Genomic DNA, 27,600 nt, shown 5'->3' with positions numbered 1-27,600 from the left:
AGTGCAATCGACCCTAAAGGAGTGGTGAAATATGGCTTATATTGTCTCTTCTGTCCTGCAGGCTTAGCCTTCATCTTGGATGCAAAAATCCTCAACAAAATGCTAGCAAACCAAATTCAACTTCATATAAAAGGAATTATGCACCATAACTAAATGTTATTTATTGTAAGAATTTATTGTAGATTTATTTTAAGAATCCAAAGGTTGATTTAATGTCTAAGAATCCATTAGTGTAAAACAATGAATCAAGAGATTAAAAGAAACAACCACGTAATCTTCTCAACTAAGGAAGAAAAAAACCATCTGACAATATTCTAGACTCCTTCATGATAAAACATCAACCAGCTGACAGTAAAAGGAGCCTCCTCAACCTGATAGAAGGCACCAACAAATATACCAAGCAAAGATTGAAAAAACTACACGGAGAAAAAGGTAATTCCCAATCATAATTTTAATAGGTATTTTAAGAGCTAACAGAAGAAGCAGACCACAAAAAACTGATAAAAACATAGGAGAATTAAATCTCAATTTACCTTATTAAACAAAACCCATGGATCAATTAATGACAGAAATGAGAATCCAATTTGAACTGAATGATAATAAAGATACAATGTAGCAAATGCACAGGATGTGGCTAAAGGAATACAAAGAGCCTTAAATTCGGAAAAGAAAAGTTTAAAAGCAAATAATCTAAGCTTCCTCTGTAAAAAGCTGGAAAAACAGAAAAAACAAACAAACAAACAAACAAACCCCTACCATGATAATGGGTAGATAAAACAGGGTGAAAATACAGAATAGGAAATAAATGATAAATGGTTTTGGAGGAAACGAGAAGACAAACAGAATAAAAGAGTTATAAGGAAATGTGAGACAGAAATGCAAACTTGGCTTCTAAGAAAGTTAATGGTCAGAGATCCAATTGCATTAGCATTTTACAGATTAAAAAGCATTTCATGTACATTAGCTCATTAGATTCTAATTACATTCAGTGAATGACATCATGTAATCCCAACTATACAGAATTAAACAGAGGATCAAAGATGTTAATGGAGTTTTCCAAGATCTCCTAACCAGTAAGTAAAGCTGTAAAATGATTTAAAAAAACTAGATTTAAAAGAATTAAGCACAGCGTATCATAATCGTGCCTCACATAAAGAATGCAAGTCTGTAGAGGAGACAGTAAAACATATGAAGTCGGCACAGATCATCACAGTGGCTTAATCATCATGGAGGCTTACCTCATGCTCCGGAGAAAGATGTTCCATGTCAGTCCGTAAACATCTGAGGCCAGGTAAAAAGTGATTAACCATTAAATCCTCTGAAATGACTTGAGACAGGCAGTTAAGGGAATTAAAAACCAAACTGGTATGTACAAAAGAACAACAAAATAATAAAAATGATGCCTAAGGCATGCAGATCACTTAGAGCAAACAGGTTTCCCTCAAGCATGATTCTCATTTGTTGAGTTAATCACTTACCAAGAGTCAATTGTGTTTAACCCCACAAATCCTCTTATGTCAGTGGTCTTCATTATTGTAACACTACATAATTTAATTACATTATGTAAATGCATGCGGTAAGTGTAAAAATTAAATCGCGTAATTTAGTTGGATGCTTAAATGAGTACGAAAAGTAAGAAAACTAATGTTTCCATGACAACTAAGTTGAAAAGTTTAAAAGAACTGGTAAAAGCCAGTTGCTTAAAATGGTGCTATTTAATTATGTCTGGGTAAAACAACTGTAAAAGATTAGGAAAAAGATAAAAAAACTAAAAAAGGTCTATATCCAGTATTTAAAATGTTTCTGAATCCTCTTTAAAGAAACTTAATCTGAAAAGCACAATTATATTATGGGTGGGGTTTATCTAACGAAGATAATATTTAAGTCTAGGAAGCAGACTCACACAAAAGAAAGACCTCAGTCCCACATCCAAAGTTTGGTAAAGGAAAGATTATGTATTTTAAGTTAAAGTAAGTTATATAAACCATTTTCTTGATTTCCTGCTTTAACCATCCTATTAAACTGGTCTACTGTTGGTCCTAACTGAATTGGATAAGAGAACTTTTACTATAATAACATAGGTTTAGTACTAGTTGTATTTGGTGGTCACTTCAGAATTTTAGTTGATTATCCTGACATTCAGAGGGATGAAGAAAGCAGGTATATTTCTCAAGAAAACAATTCCCTTTGTTTATTCACAGCACATTCTTAGCTTATCATAGTTGTTAGCCATTTAAAAACAATTCTTATTTAGTGTTCTATATACCATATTAAAGTGAAAAATGCAGGTAAGTGAGTTCCCTTATAAAGATGAGTTAACTAGTCTTTTTGAAAAAGAAGCTATAATGAATTTCATTAATTTAAAAAAAATCAGTAATAATATATAACTTCTGCCTTAAAAGTGCAGTTACGACCAGGGCGCCTAGGTGGCTCAGTCAGTTAAGTTCTGCCTTTGGCTCAGGTCATGATCCCAGGGCTCTGGGATGGAACCATGCATTGGGATCCCTGCTCAGTGGGGAGTTTCCTTTTGCTTCTCCCTCTCTCACAGCCTGTGCTCGTTTGCTCTCACTCTCTCTCTCAAATACATAAAATCTTGGAAAAAAATATGTATTTATGACCTAAATAAACATAAAACAAATACAATTTTGAATACTATTTGTAAATAAGACTCCTATGAGTGACTTATTATTTAGAAGGACTAAAAATATAGACATCATTTGGTTGAACTAATCCCTATAGTCCTAGAGAGGGCTGCAACATAATGGCTATGTAGTCTTGTTCTCTAGATCTTGGGAAAGCACCACCAACATGTAACTGTGAGGGACCCTTCAATTAGGAGTTAAGAGTCTGACTGGAGTGCCTGGATGGCTCAGTTGGTTAAGCCACTGACTCGACTTCGGCTCGGATCATGATCATGAAACCAATCTACTCAGGGTTATGAAGCCAAGCCTCACATTGGGCTCTCCACTGGCTGTGGGGCCTCCTTAAGCTTCTCTCTCCTCCCTCTGCACCACTCCCCTACCTGGCTCACACTCTTTCACTCTCTCAAAAAAAAAAGAGTCTGATCTACAGAAATATGGGCATGGATTAAGAAGCTGTAGGTGGCCTTATTTGGAGGTAAATAGTTTCATCTCCTCCTCTTTCTACTCACTGTTCGTTTATACCTTTTCCCTGTGGCATCACACAATCTTTCTTAAGGGTTGGAAACTTAAAGAGGTCATTTTATCCTATCTGATATTATGTTACCCTATCTCATCTGTGAATGATGGCCAAAAACCCTCTAACTGCTAATAATGACAGGACATTCATAGTTTAGATCACTCCATTTTTAAATAGCTAAATTTGAAAGTTTTTCTTAAAGAATTTTTTAAAGATTGACTAATTTATTCTAGAGAGAGAAAGCGCACAGAGGGACAGAAGGAGAGGGGGATAGAGAGAAGCAGACTCTGTGCTGAGCACAGAGACCAACAGGGCTTCTGTGACCCATGAGATCATGACCCAAGCCGAAATCAAGAGGTGTATGCTTAACTGACTGAATCACACAGGCGCCCCCAGAAAGTTTTTCTTATAAAATCAGACTCTTTGTAACCTTCTTATTAGTGTTAGCTCTATACCTGAGTTACACAGTGTGCCTAAACTTGCTTCTACGTAACAGCATTTAAAATAATTTTTTTGAATTATTTTTTCATCCCCAAGCTAGCTCTTCTTTGGGTTAAACATTTCTAAATCCTTTGAATTTTTAAAAACATGACTTTTTTACTTATTACTATACTTAATGTTAAAAGCTATAGTTTTTCCATGTCCTTATTAAGGTATGATGTCAGTGTTGAAAGGAATATTCTTGTGCTCTATCAGCTCAGAATTCAATGGAACCTCAGAACAGATTTGGATCACAGAACAATGTGATTTTATTGTGGCCATACTGCACTCTGTTGACAAAAGTATACGTTATGACTCATGAAGAACTAACACTTTAAGTAACTGAAGTGGGTCTATTGTTCAGATGTTCTTCCCTTTACTGTATTGGTGTAAAGACTTAATTATATTTATTCTTTATTGTGAGCACACTTAAACACACAATAATATTCTTTCTATACAGATTCTATGTGCTTTAGAAGCCACTGCCTTGCCTACTTGGAATATCTGGTTTTATAGCTACAATTTTTTATCTTTTGACTTTCCAGTTTCCCTTGAGGCATATTCCTTTAGAAACTCTGTGCTATACAAGGATATACATAACTTTTTGCTTCAGTTTCTAAACATCTATTTTCACAAAGTCTAGGGAAATTATAAGCATAGCAGTATTTTCTTGCTTTGGAATACAAACTTTGACATGCCATTATTACGTTCTTGAAAGAGTCTCGTTACTTCTCCATTCGTAAAGAGTTCTTCCTCGCCAGTTCGGAATATCACTTCCTCTTTTTGCTTCCTCTAGCTTCTCTAAGTAGAAAATGCCAACAAGATAAATCAAGAATAATAGTAAGTTCTCCTTTTAGTAGAAATAAACTTAGAGAAGATATATGGATAGTTGAAGTACAAAATTGCCAAAATATGGTGTCTCTGCCACTTTATAATCTGTATTATAAAAAACACAGCTTACATCATCCACATGAACAGGTAATCTATAGTCATTTCCTAAAAATAAAATGCTCTCAACTACTCATCCAACCTCAAGTTTTAACATATCCCAAAGGACAAATAGCTCCTTAACAGCTCTATGTTTCTACTTTCCCTACTTAATTTGTTCAAATTAAGACCTCCCACTAGATAGAATGTTCCAGTCAAGAATCCAGTGCCAATCAGTGGTATTTTGGGACATATATATTTCATTTAAAATTACTTGTTCACTTGACTTATCACCTCAAACTGGTATATAATAATATGGAACAATAAGTATTAATCCTGAATCTTCCTTTGTCCTCTGTTTTCTCCTAGGAACCTCTCTCTACTGTAATTTTTTCTGTTACAATCAGAATTCTCTGAGTATGTTGCTAGCCTGTACTTTTATAGTTCTGTTTGCATATTCAGCCTTTCACTCCTTTTTCAATCTCTTATTTCCTCTTTCTTGACCTCGCCTGCCTTTTAATGGGAAAGCAGAGAAGCTGGCGCTCACTCTGCCCATCTTTATCTTTACTTCCTTCTTCGTTTTATTTTACTAGGTCAAGGATAGTAAAGAGAACATGTAACAGGACAGCTCAAGTTCTTTGTTCTAGTCACAGTTTTGCTTTCAACTATAAAAAACAGAAGAAGTCACTAATGGCTTTAAGCTTTAGTTTAATCATTGAAGTTTAATCATTAATAAAATGTAGTGGTTGACATGGGTTAGATGATCTTTGAGTTTACCGTCACTGGAGGTGATCAGCCATGTCGGCACTGTACCTCCACGCTATGGAGAGTGATATCTCTCCACAGCATTTCACAGGATACAGATGGTTAAACATTCACTGAAAAACCTAAATGCCAGAACACATACAATGCTTCCTTCCTTTTGATTAAGAGAAGCTTCAGCTATAACTCATTTCTTGCTCAGTTACATTGCCAATTAACATAGATCAAACTTTTGTCAGTGTTTCAAAATTATAGAACATATAAGCACAGAGGATTTAAAATCATCTTTTAAAATTAGGAGTGGCTTGAATACGCGGTGGGGCAAGTCAAACCAAATTTTAATTTTCTATAACCATTATGTAAGTTGAAGAAAAAAATATTACCTTTCAAACTTTAACAACAGAAGTTCACTGTAAGAATGGTTATATAAATATAGATACATGTTAATAAAGCAAGGATACAACAACATGAAAGTGCACTGTAGGCTTCAAAAAGATGGGTAGCAATATCCAGTCTTTTAGAATCCACAATTTGTAAATTGTTCACCAAGGCTAACTTATGCAAGTGTGGTATAACAACTGAAAAAAGAAAAAGAAATTGTTAGACTTTTATCTAAAACACTCTACACACTATACTAATACACTAAACAATTTCTTTTTCATCTTAAAATTTTTAAAATTTCATTTTAATTCTGGATGATTTCAGATCCTTCACTTAGTTTTTCTTACTAGAAAGGAAAGTATGTTTTTCAGAATAACATTTGGAAGGAACAGACCATAGCACTCTCACTAAAACCTAAATATGAGGGTGTCTACAGGTTATTTGGCCTCACTGAAATTAAATTTCCCAATTTGAAAGATGAAAACCAAATAAACAAATGTAAACAATCGACCTCTTATGTTATTATTATCTTTACAATTAAGTTTCTTTCTAAAAATCAGGTATTATCACTGCTACTAAACAAAGGACAAATACAGTATACTTATTCTTTTTCAGTATCAAATTATTTCACTCCATAAAACAATTCTTAGCTTTAGTTTCTCAAATTCTTAGAAAGACCAATGTCAGATAGCACCGATGATTTAGTTCGAGTCACTTCAAGAGCTCAATAGCACCTTCTGTCTCAATGAATAAGATAAAATATCAAAAATATAAACATCCTAGTACTAAAATAAAAGTGATGGCCCAAGAAACAATATCCAATGCAGTAGCAATAAGCACCTCTAGGGCCTAAAATTGTGTTTCCTAAATCCCACTTCCCAGTAAAACCAGGGTTCCTTGAAGAAATGGTTGCAGGGCCAGGGACTATTAAAGTATTGCTCACAGGGCCCCTTTCTAATCTCTGCTTGGTTAGGGAACCCAAAACACCACTCATAAGCACATACTTTTGACCAACTACAGTGACTTCTTTCATGTTTGCATTGAGTTTATGTGTGTGAAAGCCACAATATTCCCCTAGAAAAACCTCCTGCTTCCTAATTAACGACATTATAATCACAAGTTTTATACTTATGTTAGTAAATAGCCCAAAACTGAAACAAACAAACCAACCATGAAAACCATGAATTAACAATGGCCATTTTTAGGGTATTTTGACTTATCAAAATTAGTAACAAGATACTTAAAAGGAGCTCTCGGAAAAACCTGGGAGACAAAAACTTCAAACATTCATTGATTTCCCACTGAATTCACTGAAACTCCAATTCACTAACTGGCACGCTTAGGCCTCAATAAAATGGTGGGTCTAAGACAGTCTCTCTAGAGAATCTTTGAGATTCACTTCCCCTCAGCCTTTAGAATGTTCCTTGAATTTCTTTTTCTATTGACACATGCCTCTTTATTCCTTCCGCTCCTTTTTTGACCTCCTAGACAAGTAATCCTTCCCTTAATGTTTTTCCTAGAAACTCAATAACCATACTGCACAATAACCCCTTAAAGTTGCTTAACTAGAAAACAATCTATTTAAGTTACTTTAAACTCTAGAGCCAATTAAAGGCTCTTGATCTAAGAGCCTTCTAAAGCTCAGAAGACAGACAAAAATTTACTACAGAATTCAACATTTTGTTACATACATAGTATCCTAGCTACCATATCTGTAGCAATTAATTTATTTAACTGATAACTCCTCAGATGGAAAAAATGGTTAGAAGATTTACTAACCAAGATCTGCATAATTCTACAACTGACCTTCAGTGGGCAAAGAAAACAGGAAATGTATGACATAAGGTCATTGCAGAAGCCTTTTGCTTAAGGGCAGATTAGACAGAGTCTACACTACAAACAAAATCAATCCATAGGAGACTTTATAAAAATTGATTTCAATAAACTTTCCAAAAATATCTGGGGTAGATCCAACAGCCAAAGTAAAGGGAAACTTATCCTTTCTTTTTGCAAATGGTCTCAGAACTGAAATAAAGAACGTCAAAAAAAAAAAACCCCAACTAATCTGAAATGTAAAATTGCCATGTTAGAAAATTTCCAGCATATGACTGAACATTTTCAGAGGGCTTTATAAAGTAAAAAGGCTGAACAGAAACAACAACAGAAGACTGAATTGTGTTCCAAATAAAACCAATGGCCTCTGAAAAAAAATCAAAACCAAAACGTCCTGTGATAATGAGGAGTTGGGAAAGAAAAAAAGTCCACTGGATTCTGTTCTCTAAGAAATAGAATGACAAATCTCTAAGAGATAAAATGCCAATCCAAGGAAGATACTACAACTCAAGAATTCTCTGACCTTCTTGTAAACTCCTAAAAAGCAACGGTCTATAAATAAAGATGGATATCAGTATGGAATTCTTGTCAAGATGACTTCTACTCTACCACTAAATTATTAAGATAGTACATTAAAGTCCTCAGGGTAAAGTTTTAAAGTAAAACGAAAGCCACTGGGCAATAAGTACAAAAGAAAACAAAAGTTTTTTTGTCTTAAATGGGGGGAAAAAAAAATCTGGTTGTACCAGAATGTGAAAGAAGATTGTGTTAAGACGTATCTGTGGGTATACATTAAATTGTAGAAGGCCGCAGGGATAACAAGTGGTTTATTACACCTATTCAAGCAGTGGAACATCTATTGTCAATATTCCCAAGATTCCCTTTATGAAAAGAAAATGTCATTCTTCTCTGCGATGCATAAACCTTTCTTTTGAATGTGTACAAGGTTAGACCATGTTCTAGAGAGTTACTAACTTGACAACATGGGCACACACCAAAGGCTCTTTGCCTACTTAGCCAATTCCTTGATCTAAAAGCCAGGACTTAGTCTCTCCACTTCAGAACAATGACAGCCTTAACAAAGCTGGTCAAAGTACCTTTACAGTTTTTACTAGAATTGCCTATAAATCTGATGTTACAGTATGTGGAACTATCCCTATTGCTAGCTAAAATGCCAAATCTTTTCCTGTCAACTAATCATGAAATATTGCTATTTTCTCATGTCATCAACATTACCCATTAAAAAATCATTTTGAGGTTATGTTTCTGTAGCTCAGTAAGTGTTATGCCCTCGAAAGACCTTTTGGACAATGCTGTCCAATTCCTAACAATATTTTTTGTTGATGACACTTACATTAAAAATATCAGGCCAGGTATGTAACAACTAGACTGTGGGAGAGTACAATTTTGTTCTAGAAACCAAAATGACTTTAAGAAGCCAAAGTTGTGGTCCTCTCTAGGGCATGTCAAATTGCTAAAAATTAAAGGACTAAAGAAGTATAGCGGTGATAACTGACATATGCTTTTGGAGTAATAATTACTGGATACTTTGATGCCACTAAAAGAAATTCCCGTCATAAAGGCTGAGGCCTACAGTAAAAGAGATACTACAGAAACTAAAGAAAATGCTTTAGCAGATAATTATGCAAATCATTAGTAGATGAACAAGCTGTGCATTAAAACAAAATCATTGATCATAGCTGAATGGCATGGCCAGTGGAAGAAAAGCATATTTTTCTTAAGAACATGATTTAGAAACACATAAAAATTTCCTTAAAAATGAGAATTAAATAGTAAGTCTTAAAATAGAACAAAGTATAGTATTTTGAAATTTAGTTATTTTAAAATATCTTAAAAATAACTTGAAATTGTTTATGAATTACTTTTCATGTGTTACAGCAGTCAGTATATAGTATAAAAAGTATCCTGTAATAGTATTACTGATAAGTTCACAATAGTCAAATTTGGTTCACTTTTAGCTTTCAGTATACGAAAGATAAAGTGGAGAAGGGCTTTAACATAGGACAAATCCTGAGAGAAGCTTCTGAATTTCATCTTAAATTACAATTCAGGAAAAAAAAGGTAGAAAAATGTAACTTACACTCATCTCGGAACCTCGGTTCTGCATTAGGCCCAACTCTACCAAATGTTTTTATGATCTCTGTATGCAAAGAATACTGGTCTTGGTACTGAGGATCTTCCAGAAAAGAAGCCAACTGCATTTTCACCCTTTCCAGCAACTTAAAATTGGATATTGTACAGTTATTTCACAGAATATTAAAAATAGAGTAGAGTTGTTACAGAGAATGTTATACATTAATCATGCTTGCAACACGGATTCAAATGATTTATATCAACAGGACATGAAAAATTTGCAATTAAACAAGTACTTATTTAGTCTTTCGGTTCAGAAAGTTTTTATATTTTTGTTTATGCTTGTTAATTCTTTTTTTTTTATTTTCTTGAAAATATAAATATTCCCTAACAAACTGTAAAAACAAAAACGCCCACCAGAGAGAAAAACATAAATTTATAATGATTTTGTATCTACATTTTAATTCTTAAAACCAATCACAGTGTAAATTACCCAATTATTCACCTTCTGAAAGCAGTGAGTCATTAATGACTTATATCTTACTCACATTTCCCTAAAAGACATTTTTATTTTAGGATTTAAGAACATGTTGAAATTCTGCCAAGACTGCAAGCTTTGCAGAATGACACTTTTTAATGTTGCTTCACAAGTGAAATATATAAGGAAAAGATGGAAAACGTCTCCCCCACAAAACTAAGTTGTTTAATTTGTTATTAAAAAATCTTTATGACAAAGGAACTTCATAAAATAGTGTTTCCTTTTTTGGGGGGAGGTAAAATGTCTCTTTCCATTTAAGTGGCTATGTAATACGTGCACAAATGATTTATTTTCTATCTGTAGAGTTTTTCATTTGTATAAGACATGTCCAAAACGAAATTTTGATACTAATTTTAAGAAGTGTCTTACAGTTAATGTTGCAGACAGAATGTAACAAACTTGAAATTAAATCACAAGATTCTAAATCAAAATACACTGTTAGGGAGAAAGAACTTGATAATCTCCTGAAGCAGGCCTAACAGAGGGCTGTCACAGTTCTATGCGCCGCAGTGACATGCTACCAGCCCACTAGACTTGCACCAGTGACACAGTTATGAGAAAAGAGGTGCCCTCTAGCCTCCATTTATAAAACTGAAATAGGTCTTTCTTTTAGGTGTTCCTAAAGTTATCTGGCAAAATTGTCTTCAAATCTGTGCAAACTGGTAATCAGGAATTTATGTCGACTATCTAGAAGTCTACTGGAGAACAGAAGGTTTTCTGCTTCGAAGGTTATTCAAAACTGCAATACTCAGCTAAGCTTAAAATGGAACATCTAAGAGTTGGCTTATATTTTTCTAATTGAGGAGGAAGATGGAGATTTCCTTAGGATATGAAGATATACTTTGGGAAAGGCTCTCATATTTTCCATACTGAGATATTCCTCTGGCCCATAACGAACTAAGAGATAAACTAAAAGGTATAATGCTCCCTGCCCCCTAGCACTGGATGCACGTGGGTAATGCATCATCACCTCAACAGTACACAGATAGTAAATTTCAATAATTTCCTACCTCTCTCTGAATAACGGTTTCCATAATAGTGCCAAAGGCCGGAATTGTGGCAATTCTGACAGAGCTGTTAGAATTAAAAAAGAAAGAAACTGAAACTTTCTTTGAGATGAAAAACTGATTATTAAAATGTATATCAAAGTAAGTACAAGGTAAATATACTGTATTAGTCTCTAGCAATGACAAATTAAATTTAAAAAAAGCAGACCAAGAAGAATGCTCAAAAAGACAGACAGGGTAACTTAAGGTCGCAGTCTGTGGAACTCACAATTCAGGATCACTGGACAAGGTAACAAGGGCCGGAGCAACCCGCTTGTCAACTAACGCTTCACTCATGCCTCGAAGAGTCAGCTGTAAACCAGTCAACATGCAATAAAAAATGGTTTGGTAAACTGGAATGAGAACTGGGTTAGCTGTGACTGAGGATGGGCAGGCAGACTCATTGGTCTTTCTTGGTTTAGTCACCCACATGAGACATTAAAATGTTAAGCCTTTGGTTCATGCCACTATACTTACTGGTAACAACATGTTAGTGAGATTAGCAGAGCATCCTTTCTTGGCTTGGAAGAAATAGTCCATCAGCATATTCTAAGTTTTGGAAATGTTTACTGAGAATGATTTTAATGTATTCTTTTCATGTATGGCCTCCAAATGTGATGGCTGACATTCAAAAAAGAGATACACGAACAGTATAATAAACTTTAAAATCAAGTGAATATAATCCAATATTATTATTTTAAAGAGATAAATATATTCTTTAATGGATTTAAAAGCTGATGGTTATTTCTTGACAGGCACATTTTGAAAGGGATGCTGAATGTAAAAGGCAGGAATGACACTTACATTTCAGGGTCACTGGAGAGAGTAATGAGAGCAGGAACAACCCTCTGAGCTACCAGAGTTTCATTCACCCCCTTCACCAACAGCTGATTGGTCAGCGTGGGGGGTATTCACAGGTGATGCATGGAAAGAGCAAACAGTGCCACGGGAAGAAGAAAGGAACAACCAAGAGAAAGAGAGAAAACACAAAAGCAAAACCAAAATTAGAAGCTAAGCAAATATTGCTTCTAGAGTGCTTTATAAAGGCAGAGAATGCTTAGGAAGAGAATAAAGCTTAAATAGCCTAGCAGTCCACGAAAACAGAGTTTGTCACCAATTCAATGGCAGTTTGTACTTTTGGTCAAAGTATCCAGGCAATTTTTGTGTTCAATTAAATACAATTTAAAAAAAAAAAACCTTTTCTTTTTTTTTTAAACTTAAAAAGAAGATACATACTGGATTCTATGGTTAAAATTGTTGAAGTAAATCTGGCATCATTTTGTTATGACCAACAAGGTACAAACTGGACTGTTTTTAAACCAAACTCAAATGGCCAGCAGACACCACTGAACTGCTCTGATTGTTCCATGGCAGGTCAACATAAAAATCCAGGACAATTCCCAACCTTTTACATTACAGTTTTCTCTTTTGAGGTACAGAGACATAATGCAGCCTAAGTGGAAAGTACTACGTCTGGGAATTGGATCTGGGTTCAGACTCTACCTCTCCTCTTAGCCATGTGGCCTTAGACATGTTACATAATCTCTTGAAACTCAGTTTTCTCATCCGAATGTGGTGATATTGTTATTTATCCTAAAGGATCATTGTGCTACTAACTACACGTAATATACCTAAGGACTGCATCTGACAAAGATCATGCATTCAAGAAATGTGAGTTTAATTATTATGAGTAGTCCAAGATATAAGATTTCTGATGTATTTGAATGAAGAAATTATTAATTAAAAAATTGTTTTGGCCGGTCCAAGTTGTTAACATTTACAGTTCTTTTACATTTCTCTAAAAGCTCAAATGAATAGGAAAAATATGATAAGCACAGTCAGACCAACCTATTTCTATGCTCTAATGATAAAATAATCCATTTAGCAACCAACCCTAAATAGAGTAGAAGAGGACGATACTGGGGAGTATACATTGTTTTTAAAAGGGCGACATCCTAATCCTACATTCTCAATTTCAGAATTTAAAAAACAAATGAATCCTAAATGCTAATCAGTCTGTTCACCTTGTAGGAGATCTACGTCTCATGGAAGATGGACGATGCCATGAATTTTTAGTAACAAAAACCTAACACTGTGTGCATGTTAACATGTTAACACATTCCCCCTATACACCATATCAGAGACAGCAGAACTCACTTTACATGGGATTCTTAATTTAATTCTTAATTCTATTTAACAACTGACTGACTTTAAAATCTACTTCCACATTCTGAAATAACTTTTATAAAAATACATGGATAATTAGGCTGGAATAAAATGACAAAAGAACTTTCGCTACCACCTTAAATATAGTAGATATCAAGCAGAAAGAAATAGTGGAAAGAAGTTCAAATACTGTTAAATAAAACTTTCTTCTCTGTACCACTTTATAAATAAGATAGCTTGGATTTGAATCAGTAAAGTGTATTTTAAAGTTTCTACTATCTTGTACCAGCCAAAAAGCATTTAAAAAGGGGGGGGGGGGATCTAGGGGACAAGTTAATTTTTCATTACTCTGTAGTTTTAGGAGTAATTTCTTTATTAAGCTAGAAAAAAAAAAGGGAAAATTTAAGAGCTATCGCTTGTTATACATTTTACATACAATGTATTGTTTGACCTTTTTAAATTTTTACGATTTTATTTATTTACTTGAGAGCACAAGCAGGGGGAGTGGCAGAGGGAGAGGGAGAAGCTGGCTCCCCACTGAGCAGAGAGCCCCATACAGGGTTTGATCCCATGACCCTGGGATAATGGCCTGAGCGGAGGCAGCTGTGCTTAATCAGTTGAGCTACCCAAGTGCCCCTCATTTGAACCTTAAACCTGGTGAGCCAAGTACAATGACTAATATCCGTGTTTTAACATATGAAGAAACGGAGTCTTAGGGAAGAAGTTAAGTAACCTGTCCAGGGTTTTGGAGACAATAGGCAGTTAGAGAACGGACTCAGCCACATGGGTTTCACAAACCTCAGTTGTCTTTGAGCTGGCTACCGTTACATGCTTAGCTAGTATGAGGAATCATTCCATAAAGTTCTTTTCTGCATCTTTTGGGAAATCCATTATGTCATATGACAGTTTCCTTATAAATCAATTTCAATAACAATCTGTCACTTCAAAAAGTAACATACTACCTCTTATTTAACAATGACAGACTGAATTTCCCCTTTTTGTCCTGCTGTCTGAAAACTTAAGAGCTGCATTTAGCATATAATGTCACTAAGTATCTCCTATTATGTCCTTGGTATATCCATTTCTTGCTTTCTTCTCAACAGTTTCTGGTCTCACATTAAAAATTTTCTTTTGTTATAAATGTCCCGCTTTTTACGTTTTTATTTTGAATTAACTTGATTGGCAGGGGGAAGCAAGCACAATTGTAAATTATGAAGTATTAGTTTTAAAAAAACCTAATGAAACATACTTATTCTTTCAGTACGATTTTGTTCAAAAATTGTACAAAAAAGTAACTATTTCTTTTAAGATTTATTTACTTATCTTTAAAGATTTTATTTATTTATTTATTTATTTGACAGAAAGAGATCACAAGTAGGCAGAGAGGCAGGCAGAGAGAGAAGAGGAAGCAGACTCCCCGCCGAGCAGAGAGCCCCATGTGGGGCTTGATACAGGGACCCCGAGATCATGACTGCTGAAGGCAGAGGCTTTAACTCATTAAGCTACCCAGGCGCCCCTATTTATTTATTTTAGAAAGAGAGAGCAAATAGGGTGAGGGGCAGAGGGAGAGCAAGAAAGAAAATCCTTAAGCAGAGGCCCTGCTGAGGCTGGAGCCTGATTCGGGGGTCCTATCCCAGGACCCTGACATCATGACCTAAGTTGCACTCAATCAACTGAGCCACCCAGGCTCCCCCAAAAAACTAACTTTATTTTTTTCTACTGATGACTTTTACTGGCATGATCACTGAAAAATTTTTTATCATAAATGAGTTTGAAAAAATCCTGAAATAAATTTCTCAAATTTGACTCAGAAGTTCATAATCAACCTGAAAGAACACTGAAAATTGCTGGAGCACAGGTACAGCTTCCAGCCCAGCACGACTGCAACCGTAGAAACCAAAGCCAGGCAAAAGCCACATATGAGAAATAAGACAGAAAAAAAAACAAAAATGGAGAGGATGTTTCATTTTATTTGCTCAATTTTTTTCATTTATATGGTATATTTTGCCAGTGCATACATAATTTGAAAAATAAATGGTTTGAGAGAAAGAAGTAGCTTTTAGGGTCTTAGAATAAAATCCTATGGGAAGAGTGTATTAAAGACAGTTCTTTATATAAAAGGATGCTTTTTTCTTTTCATGGATGACTTTTTTCCCAGCATACTGAATAATCAAAATTATTTATACTCACAAGGAACTTTTATTACAGAGCAAACTGATTTTTTTAATTTGGCATTCAACTTGACAAAGAACACTTGAACATAGTTTTTTTTTGATCAAATATGTATAATAATGGGAGGGACTAACATGGACAGAGGATATTCAACCTCCTTGGTAAGACTGGAATTTTCTTCAGATTTCACAAATCTATTTTCTGTATTTAAAAGTTTGCTTAAATACATATTTTAAACATAACAATGCTCTATTCTTCAAGTGACAATTTATCTTAAATTGTGGAAAAATTCTGAAATTCAGGAAAAATTATCCAAAGGACGGAATTAACCAATTCTCTTTATGGAAATAAATGCTTTAAGATATTTTAAGAATCACATGCATATTAGGGATAATTTTAGCTTAGATAGATATATGTTCCCTAAACTATATGTTACTTTGTGAAATAGCATGATAAGTAAAAAAGAATAATGTTAATGACAGTTAACATTTACTTAGTTTAATATGTGCCAGACACTGTTTTAAGGGCTTTACAAGTACAAATTGATTTCATATTAACAAAAATCTTTTGAGATCGACACTTATTATTATCATCTTCATTGTGTAGATGAGGAAACTAAGGCACAGAGAAGTCTGAACTTGCTGCTAAGTGGCAGAGACAGACCCTGAACCCAGGCTCTATGGCAAGACTCAGTAGCAAAAAGGATAAGGAACACTCTGTATCAACGTCAGCCATCAAATATAACTTCTAGAGATATAAATCAATCAATATAAAATAATCAAGTAGGTTATAGAATAATTTCCCCTATGATGGCTATTTCAATTTTCAGAAGATAGGCATTTTAATTTTCATACTTAACTTGGGTTGGTGGCAATTTAAGAAAATCTAGTTAAACAGACTCTTTTAATAAGTCTATGGGCAGTTAATGTACAGGGATGTTATTCTAGATATGACACGTGAGAAAATAAGTAGAAGTAGTCAATAAAGTAAATATTTTCATATTTGCAATAACTGATTTTTTTAATGTGATTAATGAATCCAACTATAATTTACAACTTTAAATATATCTTATACTGTTTTAGTTTATTTTAGTAGTTGTTTTATCTCTACAAATAGAAAAGTATAATCAGAAAGATTTATAAAGGATGGAAATTAAGTAAGATTTAAAGGAAATTATAAGAAATAGAACTGATAATAGAATAACATCCAAGGAACCAATAAGGCTAGAAAACATCCTTAAATATATCAAAACTAAGTTTCTGCCCCATCACACAGTACACAACTAGATACTGTTTATTGCCAAAAAATACACATCAACGTAACATAGTATTCAAAACCTTTTTTATAAAAACATTCCCTTCTCCTTCTTCCAAACAAAATCATTATAATATGACCCGAGAGAAGTATTTATTTACATACCTCGAACATTCTAGCAGCAGTACATCTCACAAGTGCTGACGTATGGACAACACCATACCATAGAACAGTTAACAGTAACTCATGGTAGGCTGGATTTGCACTGAAAGAAAAAACTTGGTGTTAAAAGTGAGCGCCACAGTGCCTTACTGGTGTACGGAAAAATACTATATTTATAAGTAATATTAATGACAAAAACATTGGCAAATCATATGAAATTACTCTGTGTAGGTTTAATAGGTTACATTCAAGATTCTTTAAAAAAGGAAGTCACCTCACAAAGCCACAAACTTTTAGCATATTCAGGAATTATAGTTTTAGGTTCTATAAACATTGCAATTACGACAGAAATTTCAACTGTTTAATAGCATAGAAGTTAAAATTATTAAAAAAAAAAAAAGAAAAAGAAAATTTACCTAGGAGGAAAAAAAGATAGGGCACTGGACTAAGAGTCAGATGAGTAAGTTAAACCTCTGTGGAGCTTAATTTCTATATCTACAAAAATTGGGGAAGCAACACATGTCCTTCTTTATGTCGTATGTTTACTGTAGGATCAAATCAGATCAAGTCAAATCATGTACAGGGAAGGATAAATTGTGAAGCCTGTCTAAATGTAAGACTGTATTGCTATTAAGGGCAGAGAAAAACTATAAGAGCAGCTGGATGATATGATTACGAGCAGGATTACGGCAATCATAATGAACTGGCTTTTACTTGGGGCTCCTTTTTCAGTCCTGGAAAACTAAATTTTCTTCAAATCTGAACTTTATTTCTCCAACCACTTCCAAGAAAACATCTGTAGTCTTTCCCCATTCTTTTATTATAATGTATTGATTACAAAATATTAAGAATGTACAAATAAGCAAAACCAGAAACAACAACAACAAAAAATCTTAGGCCTCAAAACCCAAAAGATTTGGTGTGTATGCCAATATTTTTAGACTCAAATTGTGTATTCCATACATCCAATTTAAAAAACTTTGTATCAATTTAAAAAAAAACAACAACTATAAGCTATTATTTTTACCCCAGTTCCACAAAAGAAGCCTTCAGGCTATCAAGAGGAGCATGAGATAATGAAAGCAGGGTCATTACATCTTCTAAGAATCCAACTAACAGTTTTCGGTCTTCTTCCTACAGAGGAAAAAGACTGATAATGAATTTCTAACCAAGTAAGTAGAACTAAAATAATAATTTACTACCAAAATTAGAAAATTTCATCAAATATGGGGAAATATCCAGTCTTAGAAGCATTTTAATTAAAGCTATTTATCCAGCATATCTATGACCCCAGTGGTATGAGGACAAAAACTATCCTGATTCATAGATTTAGACCTGTGCTGTCCAATATGGTAGCCACTCACCACATGTGATTATTTAAAAATTTAAATTTAGATTAAAAATTAAGTACAATAAGGGTGCCTCGGTGGCTCAGTCGTTATACATCTCCTTCAGCTCCTGTCATGATCCTAGGGTCCTGAGATCCAGCCCCACATTGCGTGCTCTGCTCAGCAGGGAGCCTCCTTTCCTTCTCCCTCTCCCCCTGCTTATGTTCCCTCTCTCACTGTCTCTCTCTGTCAAATGAATACATAAATCTTTTAAAAAAATTAAGTATAATAAAAGATTCAGTTCCTTAGCACTATTCAAGTGCTTAATAGCCAATGTGGCTAGTGTCTTCCTTATTGGACAGCGCAGATACAGACTGTGTCTGCTGTTGCGAAAAATTTTATAAGACAGTCCTGGTTTAGAACATAATAAGGCATATTTTAAAATTAAAATTAATTTTTTACCAACTTCAGTTCTCATTAATTTTGACACTAAATACTTAAATACAGACTAGTAAAAGTTATTCCTTTAACAGAAAATCGATTTCCTAAAAATTATCTTTGCAATGTCTTAGTGGTGAGAAGCTAAATGCTTGTTGAAATATAGACTACTGTGTTTTTAAAAGACTATATTTTGAAATTGTAAGATCCCTCAAACCTGTTTTTGGAGGAAGAGTACAATAAATATGAATTGTTTTACTTTGAATTCAAAGGACAAAAGAAACCTTAGGTATTAATAGGGGAAAACTCAGCAAAAAAGGCCTTCCTTTTTGATTCTTACACTCTGATTTCTATTTATTAAAAAAAATGGTTTTTTTAAAGTAATCTCTACAACCAATGTGGGACTCTAACTCATGACCCTTAGATCAAGAGTCACATGCTGGACTGAGCCAGTCAGGTGCCCCTCACAATCTAATCTCTAAAAATGCTTTATCCTGAATCTATAGTTTCACCTTACTGGTGAGACTGCCTCACACTTAAAAATGACTGATAAACCTTAATACAACATAATACTATTTCCTTAAAATAAGGTTAAGTAGAGTGTGGTGGTCTGTTATACTGTGACCTGCGACGAACCGCAGCTTCTGATTCATGCCCTTGTTTACTTCCCTCCTCTGCAGTCTGGGCTGGGGTATGACTTGCTATAATCAGGAGACAGCACAGGAGTGATGCGCTGATTCTAGGCCTAAGCCTTAGCCTAGTAGATGCTGCTTTTGCACTCTTAGGAGCCCTGAGTCACCATGTATTAGGTCTGGCTCTGCTGCTCTAGAGGTCCCGTGGGAAGAGAGAAACCCTAAGACTGTACACGGAAACTGAAGCTTGGTCACCCTAGCTGAGGTGACTTATTCAAATATGCTCTCCACTAACAAATTACTTACTGAATAAGACAAATATTTAAATTTTGTTTTCCTTTACGGGTACCACTTTTATTTATACATACATTAAAAAGGCATAATGTTAAGTATCTTTCTAAACAGAAAGTGCCTTTACATTTTCTAGTCAAAGAATTTTTCCCTTACCTGAATATAACATGTAAGGACTCCTGTTGCATAAATGGGGACAGTAGCTTTAGTGAGGACCCCATTTCCTGCCGAGGAATCTAAAATCATTAAAATAATTTTAAAAATCTGAGCATATTTTAAATGTAAAGCAAAAAGTCACAATACAAATTATACTTAAAATTCCAACTGGCTAGAAGGTTTACACATAAATATTATCATTACTGAGGAAAATGATTTTGATTAAAACATATATCCATTGGTGGTTGTAAAAATACAACTTAGTACTTTTTATAAAGCCATTAGCAGAAACATTTTTGGTAGATGGGAAAGAACTTTAATAACCAAAATGAGATGCTGTACTTCCCTTTCCATACTCAGAAGTCCGCGCTTTCTTGAAGTCTCCCAAGTGCCAATTGATAAAATCAGGTCGTCTTAAATTTTTATACTTTCAATTTACAGTAAAACTTAAAGGCACTTAGGTAAAAGGCACCTATGTATGTATTATTTATCTGCTTCTAGATATGAGATACTACCTAGTTTCCTAGGACCAGTCTAGTTCCAGAGCACCTCCTCCATTTTCTATAGCGATTTTCAGCCAGATAACCCTGATTATTTCCAATGGGAAAATTCAGGCTAAGTAAAGCGGTAGAAGAGAGGAAAGCGTTCAACCCTAGGAGAGTACCCTGCAACTATTTTAAGAGAAGATAAAATCGCCTGTAGATACTTTCAAAAAAGCACTTCTAGAGATGGTGTGACATTATTCGTTGTACCAACATCTCTTGCTTATTGTTCCTTAGGCACTATTTTAAGTCCTTTAGATTTGCTTTTACATACTCCCAAATTATTTATTACATTTTTCTTTTTTTATATTGCTCCAAATTCTTTTCAGAAAGTAGTACATAGTACATAAAGAAATTTAACTAACTGCCCTGAAAGAATTATAACAAAAAAGAAAGTTCCATTTCACATCAATTAGTATTTGAGGTTTGCTTATTCTCTTAATAAGATTAATTTTTTTTTCCTTAGGGGTAATACTGATATGCTATTTGAGAGTTAAATCTGAGGTTAGGAACATAGGTCTAAATTGGATTCAGAGATACAGACTATATACAGAGGGATTAATAATCTCTTCCTACAGGAACAGCTAACATTCAGAGATAACTGAATAATTCTAAAAGCTGTCAGTTTCTAAAATATGTAAGTATTCTTCACTAATTTATCATCAGAATTAATAACTGAACAGATAATACCAACTACTAGGCATTCCAAATATCAATCCTTTTAAAAAAATACAAATTTTGGGAAGCATCTGTCAAAAAAAAAAAATCTTATGTTTTATTTTTCTCTCTGAGGACAGCCCAAGGTGGAGTTTTGTAGATCACTCGAACCAAATCACTAAGGCAGGACTGAACTGAGATAAGAATTATTTATCTATCCCAAATCAACCAAGTTCAAAAAAAAAAAAAAAAAAAAAAAAAGAGGGAGGCTGTACATTTTCCCTTCTAACATTTTTCAATTCTTAGGAACTAGAAAAATACACAGGGACCTAAGATCCATTAAGAAATGAGTTCTTAGGCCAGTGGTGCTATAACTAGACTTCTTAAGACAGATGAGTGAAAACTATCAACAGAGAGGCTAGAACTCCCCATTCAAGCATGTAGTTTCATTTTAAGAATGTTTATGCATACCATACATTCTTTTCCACTATATTTGTTTTAATTTTAAAAGCTTTAAATAACTAATTATGATGTAGAGGCCCTTTATTTTATAATTTTCAGTATCTTGAATATACCACTTCAAACCTATAAGGGTACAAGTACTCAGTTTGAGAAACTCAGTCTTAGGTCAGTTTAATTACAAAGAAGGTAGATATTTATAATCAAATTAGCAAAGATTAATCTCACCACAATCTCACAGGGAAGAGATTAGATGTGACACAGCTGTAAAACCAAGAAACAGTTTTCCTTTTCACGTATACTTTCACGTGTACTTGCTAGTTTACAATGTGCATATAACAAATATAGTATTTTTCCTAAGTGAAGCAATTCAATTGTTTTTAAAAAGTAATAACAATGAACCTACCAATGTTTTCTTCAGACAGTCTTAAAATCTCCTGGAACTGAGGTTTTACCTAAGCAAGCCAAAGAAGATACAAAATTTTAGATCCAATGCATCAACTGATGATTAAATTAAGTAAAATGTTTACTACTATTGCTACTATTTATTTGCTTTGCTTTATAGACTATTAGAGTGGTTAAGAAATATAACAATCTCTAAGAGGCTTAGAATAAAATAAAAGGCAAGTTACTGAAAACAACACCTTTAGAGAAAAAGTATTTTCAAAATCAATTCAAGTCAGTAAGTTTTTCTCAAGGGCCTTTGGTTTCCTTCACTAAATTAAGATAATTACCAAGATGATTTTCAGTGCTTGAAATAGATACCTCCTAAAACTGAACTTGATGATAGAAAGATTACTTAGGTAAATATTACTATATGATTAGATTTATTTTTTAAACATTTGCTTATTTAAAAGGAATGAAAAGGAAATTCCATTCATTTAATGTATTCAATAAGTAATATATTCATCATTTAATATCAATCTGCTTAGATTTTAACTTCCTTAAAATATAAATTTAAACATCAAATACAGAATTTAATTATAATTTTTAAGTTAGAGTAAATGCTTATTTCAGTTTTTTTGTTAACATTATCACAAACTTCAGATTTCAGGCCACTGAAGCCAGCCACTTAACTGCTAAATGCTAAAGCAGACTCCTACTTATTTCTTTTTCTTCTCTCCTTTTTTAAATAATAGCCACTTCTTTCAGAGTTGTCAAACAATTTGCTTGCCAATGTTGACAACCATAAGATCAAATTATATTTAACAATTAGACGTTAGTGAAAAATGTAAAATGATCCTGTTTTTTCTACAGTGGCATCAAGGTCTGGTTTTTGCTCTCCTATCAGCAGGTCAGCATAATAACTTACATATTCAACTTAAGCTGAGGTGAAGCCCCTGTTAAAAGATTAATCTACAGAATCATAGAACAAAGACACTGAAGTGATTTTTTATTTCACACAGAGAAGTGACTTGATTTCACACAGGCCCAAACAACTTAATTATTTGTTATGGGTCACAAATATAATACTGTTATAACCCATTTTCTGAATTTTGTCCAGTCTGCTATACCAAACTACTTTACTTTAAATATTTCAGTAACTACAGAGTAAAGTAACAGTTAGTAGTAAAGAGCTGCACAAAATTCTTACCTTTTAAACATCTTGTTTAGCATTTGATTATAGCAACTGTATCTTTCAATGTTTTTATCAGGTCTCTAAAGAACTGGCTTAATAATATGCCAGCAAGACAAATGATTAAAGAGGAAATTGGGATCTAAGGACATTCCGGTTTTAATTGTCTAAAACTATAAAATAATCTGGATGTGCAAATGTGACAGTGACTGAAAGATGCAGCATTAACCTCAAGTGTCCCTGCTATTCTAAGAGCTGGATCCTTGCAGCAAGTCCTCTGTATAAGCTACTTTGGTTCCACCATCGCCTGGAGTTTTGACCAAAGTGTGCTGAGCGAACAGTCACCCCCCTGAATCTGGGGTAAATGGTAAAACAGGAGGAGCACATCAAAGAATTGCAGTTGAGTTCTCTAACTGATACCTATGCTGGAAATCTTCAAGATATCTACAGTGAGTAGATCTTATATCCAAATCTGGATATAAACTAAGTTCAGACTAAATCATCTGAAAGTAAAGATGAGAATACTAAATCATCTGAAAACCAGTAAAGATGAGAATACTACTGACTAGAATTTTCTTTTACTATCACATTTTTCTAAGATATTAAAAGATAATTAGGCTAAAGGAAGGGCTCATTCTTTTATTTACTCTGTTACAGCATTAATTAACACATTACATTTCTGTATCTCTTGCACATAAGAAAACATGGAATACAAGTTTTTACCTTAGTGTTTGTAAAAATTTTGCCAAATGTCCGGCAAAGGCGCCAGAAAAATCTGGAGAATTCATGGACACAGGCAGTTGAAGTAACATTAATTTTGCCAACTATTTCTATAAGTTGTGGCAACCTAAATGTGAAAGGAAAGAAAAATAGGCAGGGGATACATATAAATTTCTGTTTCCTTGCTAATTTCTGAAACAATGCAAATCTAAAAACCTCTTGTTTTGCTTTTGTTTTCTTTTTTTTTTTCTATGCCCAGCATGGAGCCCAACACGGGGCTTGAACTCACAGCCCTGAGATCAAGACCTAAGGCTGAGATCCAGACCTAACTGAGCCATCCAGGCACCCACTGATTTGCTTTTCATAGTCAGCAAACTTGCAAATCAAAGGAGTAGTCTGAGATGCTTTGGAGGGTTTTAAGCTTATATTCTGTTCTATAAACTGCTTCTATATTTTTACTGCTTGCCATAAAATATAGGAACCTTAATGGTAGCGTTCTAACTATGAAGTTGAGACATAAATTACTGGATTTGATGCTTCACATAAAAGCTTGGCTAACGTGGCATCCATTTTAGCTTCAACAATGAGAATCTGGATGTAGTTTAAAATCCATCACCCCTATTAACAACAACAAGGCAGCAGATAGGTCATTCTGACACAGTTCAGCAGCACCATTTGCATAGAAAATAACTATATATCCAGTAGTATAAATCTCCTCTCCGAAAGAAGTTTATCACAGATAATGCCAATTATGTTAAGTTATATTTTTAATATTTTGTCCCTCAGTGCCAAGGCTAAACACAGTGAGCTATCTTCCATTCAACTGACAGAGGTGTATGAAATGAAAAGGGAGGCAGGAACTTACAACTGATTGACAACCCATAGTAAAGTCTCCCAGCCTGTTGTCCCCTCGTGTTCCAGCTGGTAATCATAAAGTTGTAGTAGCACTGCCAATTGCTCACGACTTCCAATTATTGTAGATACATCTTGAAGAGGCGACATAGGCCGAGGGAACCTAGTCACTATAAATAATAAAAACAAAATAAATCATGTGAAAATGGCCATTTGTGAAATGAACTGTTCTGTCCAAAGGAAACTAAGATTCTGCCTCCTGATATTTAATTACCTTATTATAAACTTTATCTTTTTTTGTTTGATTATCTTATTTTTATTTTTTTAATAATTTATTATTTTTTTTAATAAACATATAATGTATTATTAGCCCCAGGGGTACCTGTGAATCGCCAGGTTTATACACTTTACAGCACTCACCATAGCAAAAACCCTCCCCAATGTCCATAAAAACTTTACATTTTTAAAGGAAAAAAAATGAAACAAATTCTTGTCACATGTGAATGAGTTAAACAAATCTCAAAAATTAAGATTTTATGAAACTAAATAGTTAATAAGCAAATACTATAATGACATAGTTTGCTAATGAAGATTAAAATTTCATTTAGGTTAAATTAAAATTGGCCCAAAGATGTCGGACAAAATTGAATTCAATTAAAAAAAACCAGAAATACTTGTTAAATCTACCAGATTGTTTATAACTATGAAATAGTAAATATGACAAATATGATTCCTTCAGGCAGTAAGCAACTAATAGATTAATACTGGGGAAATAATGAATACCAGAGAATAGTGACATAAAATACATTAAAGCTTGAGCCGAACAGGTTTCTTACATATTTAATCTCTAATATTAAATACTTAATTTAAAAAATTTCCATAGTTTGAGAAATATTAGCTTAATATAAAGTATAAAAACCAGTGACCAGAAAGATAAGGCAAAATATACTATAAATATTATAACCAGGGAGGCTCCCAAGAATATACGTTAAAAATTTGGGGGGAAAACGGAAGAACTTATAAAATTATGTAAATAAAACATGAAGCTATAACCAACATATTTTAAATTTGTAAACATATCAATAAAATTTATGATCTTACAGATCCTAATAGATCCCAAGTTATTAAGAGAACACTTTTTGATGGCTATTAAATGAATAATGCATGCCAACACCTCATTCACTGTTAGAAACTCCTGTATAGTGACTAATATCCTAAAAAGACACAAATATACAGAATTGTCTCAAACATATTAATGGATTAATAATTATTAGTAAACTTAAGAAAACATGAAATACACATAATTTTTTAAAAGGCTCAAAGACAAAATTAAGATGATATTATCTTTTTATGCTGCCCAAGGCTTTTAACAATATGTTAAGTTCAGATCAGATAAAGGTCATCCTTTGCTAGCCAGACTCTCCTATTTGTTGTTTTTGTTTTTCTTTTCCCCAAAGATTTTATTTATTTATTTGACAGAGAGAGAGAGAGAGAGATCACAAGCAGGCAGAGCACCAGGTGGGGGTGGGGTGGAAGCAGGCTCCCCACTGAGCAGAGAGCCCAATGCGGGGCTCGATCCCAGGACTGTGAGATCATGACCTGAGCTGAAGGCAGAGGCTTAACCCACTGAGCTACCCAGGTGCCCCTGGACTCTCCTATTTGTTATCCTAATATACCAACCAACAAATACATGAGTTTGGGTAATATGGTATTTCTCACTATCTGGAGTTTCTGCTGGAATTCTCACTGTATCTCAACCCATGAGTCATACAAATATGAATTGTGAGGGATATTTGTACTTCATATAGAAATATATCATGTCAAAGCATATCTGATACAATTTCAAACAGGATTATATCATATTTGTAACAATCTGCTATACTATGATAGAATTAATGTTATTTCTTCAAAAACACTAACAAATTATTGAAAAATAATCGAACAGTTTATTTATTTATTTATTTGACAGAGAGAAAGAGAGAGAGCACAGGTAGGTAGAGGGGTAGGCAGAGGGGTAGGCAGAGGGAGAGGGAGAAGCAGGCTCCTCGCCAAGCAGGGAGCCAGTTGCGGGGCTTGATCCCAAGACCCTGGAATCATGATCGGAGCCGAAGGCAGACTCTTAACTACTGAGCCACCCAGGCGCCCCAATCGAACAGTTTAAAGTAAAATAGATACATCAAAATTAATTATAGGGAGAGTGAGGTCTAAAAAAGATTTAAAGGTAGGTCTAATAGAAGCAAAATAATGTCAAGAAATAAGCAATTACTTGAATAACTCAGTTATTATAGGTAAGTAGTCAGAATGGTTCAAGAGTCTCAAAACAGGATTCCTTTTTTTTTTTTTTAAGATTTTATTTATTTATTTGACAGAGAGAGATCACAAGTAGGCAGAGAGGCAGGCGAGAGAGAGGAAGGGAAGCAGGCCCCCAGCTGAGCAGAGGGACCTATGCGGGACTCCATCCCAGGACCCTGAGATCATGACCTGAGCCAAAGGCAGAGGCTTAACCCACTGAGCCATCTAGGCGCCCAACATGATTCTGTTTAAGAGAACATTTTAAAATATGAGTATCTAATTTATAACAATATAGAAAGGTCCCCAGAATGGCATTTTAATAGGCTGGCAAAATACCAGCATTTTATTATCAATAAAATAAACACAATTATCCAGCAACCTAACAGTTGTTAGGACTCTTTAGTATGTTTTCCTCTCACTAGAATATAAGTTCAATATGGCAGAAAGTTATGTCTATTTTATTCATGAATGATCCAAAGTGTTTAAGATAGTGCCTGACATAAAGATTAGCTAATGCTGTAGAGTAAACTGGTAAGAAAAATATCTGTGTGGGTTAAAAAGAAAAGATTATTTTTGGTCTGAAGACATAATCACAAGCAAAGTTCACATAAATGATAGAAGAAATATGTTCAGGATGTTAAAGCACTTGTTTTGACCATTTTCTTTTTCTTTTTTTTTTTTTT

General features: G+C 34.0%; 1 protein-coding gene across 6 annotated transcripts in view; it reads right to left on the bottom strand.

Moving 5' to 3' along the window:
- The window catches only part of RELCH (RAB11 binding and LisH domain, coiled-coil and HEAT repeat containing), a 106,681-nt gene that overhangs the window by 13,296 nt on the left and 65,785 nt on the right, over nucleotides 1–27,600 (bottom strand). For 3 of the 6 annotated variants that reach the window (XM_059409775.1, XM_059409773.1, XM_059409776.1), the window contains 11 exons: nucleotides 24,639–24,795; nucleotides 23,777–23,900; nucleotides 21,884–21,932; nucleotides 19,820–19,899; nucleotides 18,002–18,108; nucleotides 16,978–17,077; nucleotides 12,025–12,107; nucleotides 11,185–11,248; nucleotides 9,644–9,782; nucleotides 5,790–5,906; nucleotides 1,239–1,327 (listed from right to left, as the gene is read on the bottom strand). In XM_059409775.1, coding sequence (XP_059265758.1) covers nucleotides 1,239–1,327; nucleotides 5,790–5,906; nucleotides 9,644–9,782; nucleotides 11,185–11,248; nucleotides 12,025–12,107; nucleotides 16,978–17,077; nucleotides 18,002–18,108; nucleotides 19,820–19,899; nucleotides 21,884–21,932; nucleotides 23,777–23,900; nucleotides 24,639–24,795 — 1,109 coding nt within the window. Of the gene's footprint in view, nucleotides 1–1,238; nucleotides 1,328–5,789; nucleotides 5,907–9,643; nucleotides 9,783–11,184; nucleotides 11,249–11,449; nucleotides 11,533–12,024; nucleotides 12,108–16,977; nucleotides 17,078–18,001; nucleotides 18,109–19,819; nucleotides 19,900–21,883; nucleotides 21,933–23,776; nucleotides 23,901–24,638; nucleotides 24,796–27,600 lie in introns of those variants that run through there. The other 3 variants (XM_059409774.1, XM_059409777.1, XM_059409778.1) reach the window with 3 other exon arrangements.

This window comes from Mustela nigripes, chromosome 8 (genome assembly GCF_022355385.1).
Source record: "Mustela nigripes isolate SB6536 chromosome 8, MUSNIG.SB6536, whole genome shotgun sequence".
Taxonomy (NCBI): Eukaryota; Metazoa; Chordata; class Mammalia; order Carnivora; family Mustelidae; genus Mustela; species Mustela nigripes.
This window is presented reverse-complemented; position numbering and strand designations above follow the sequence as displayed.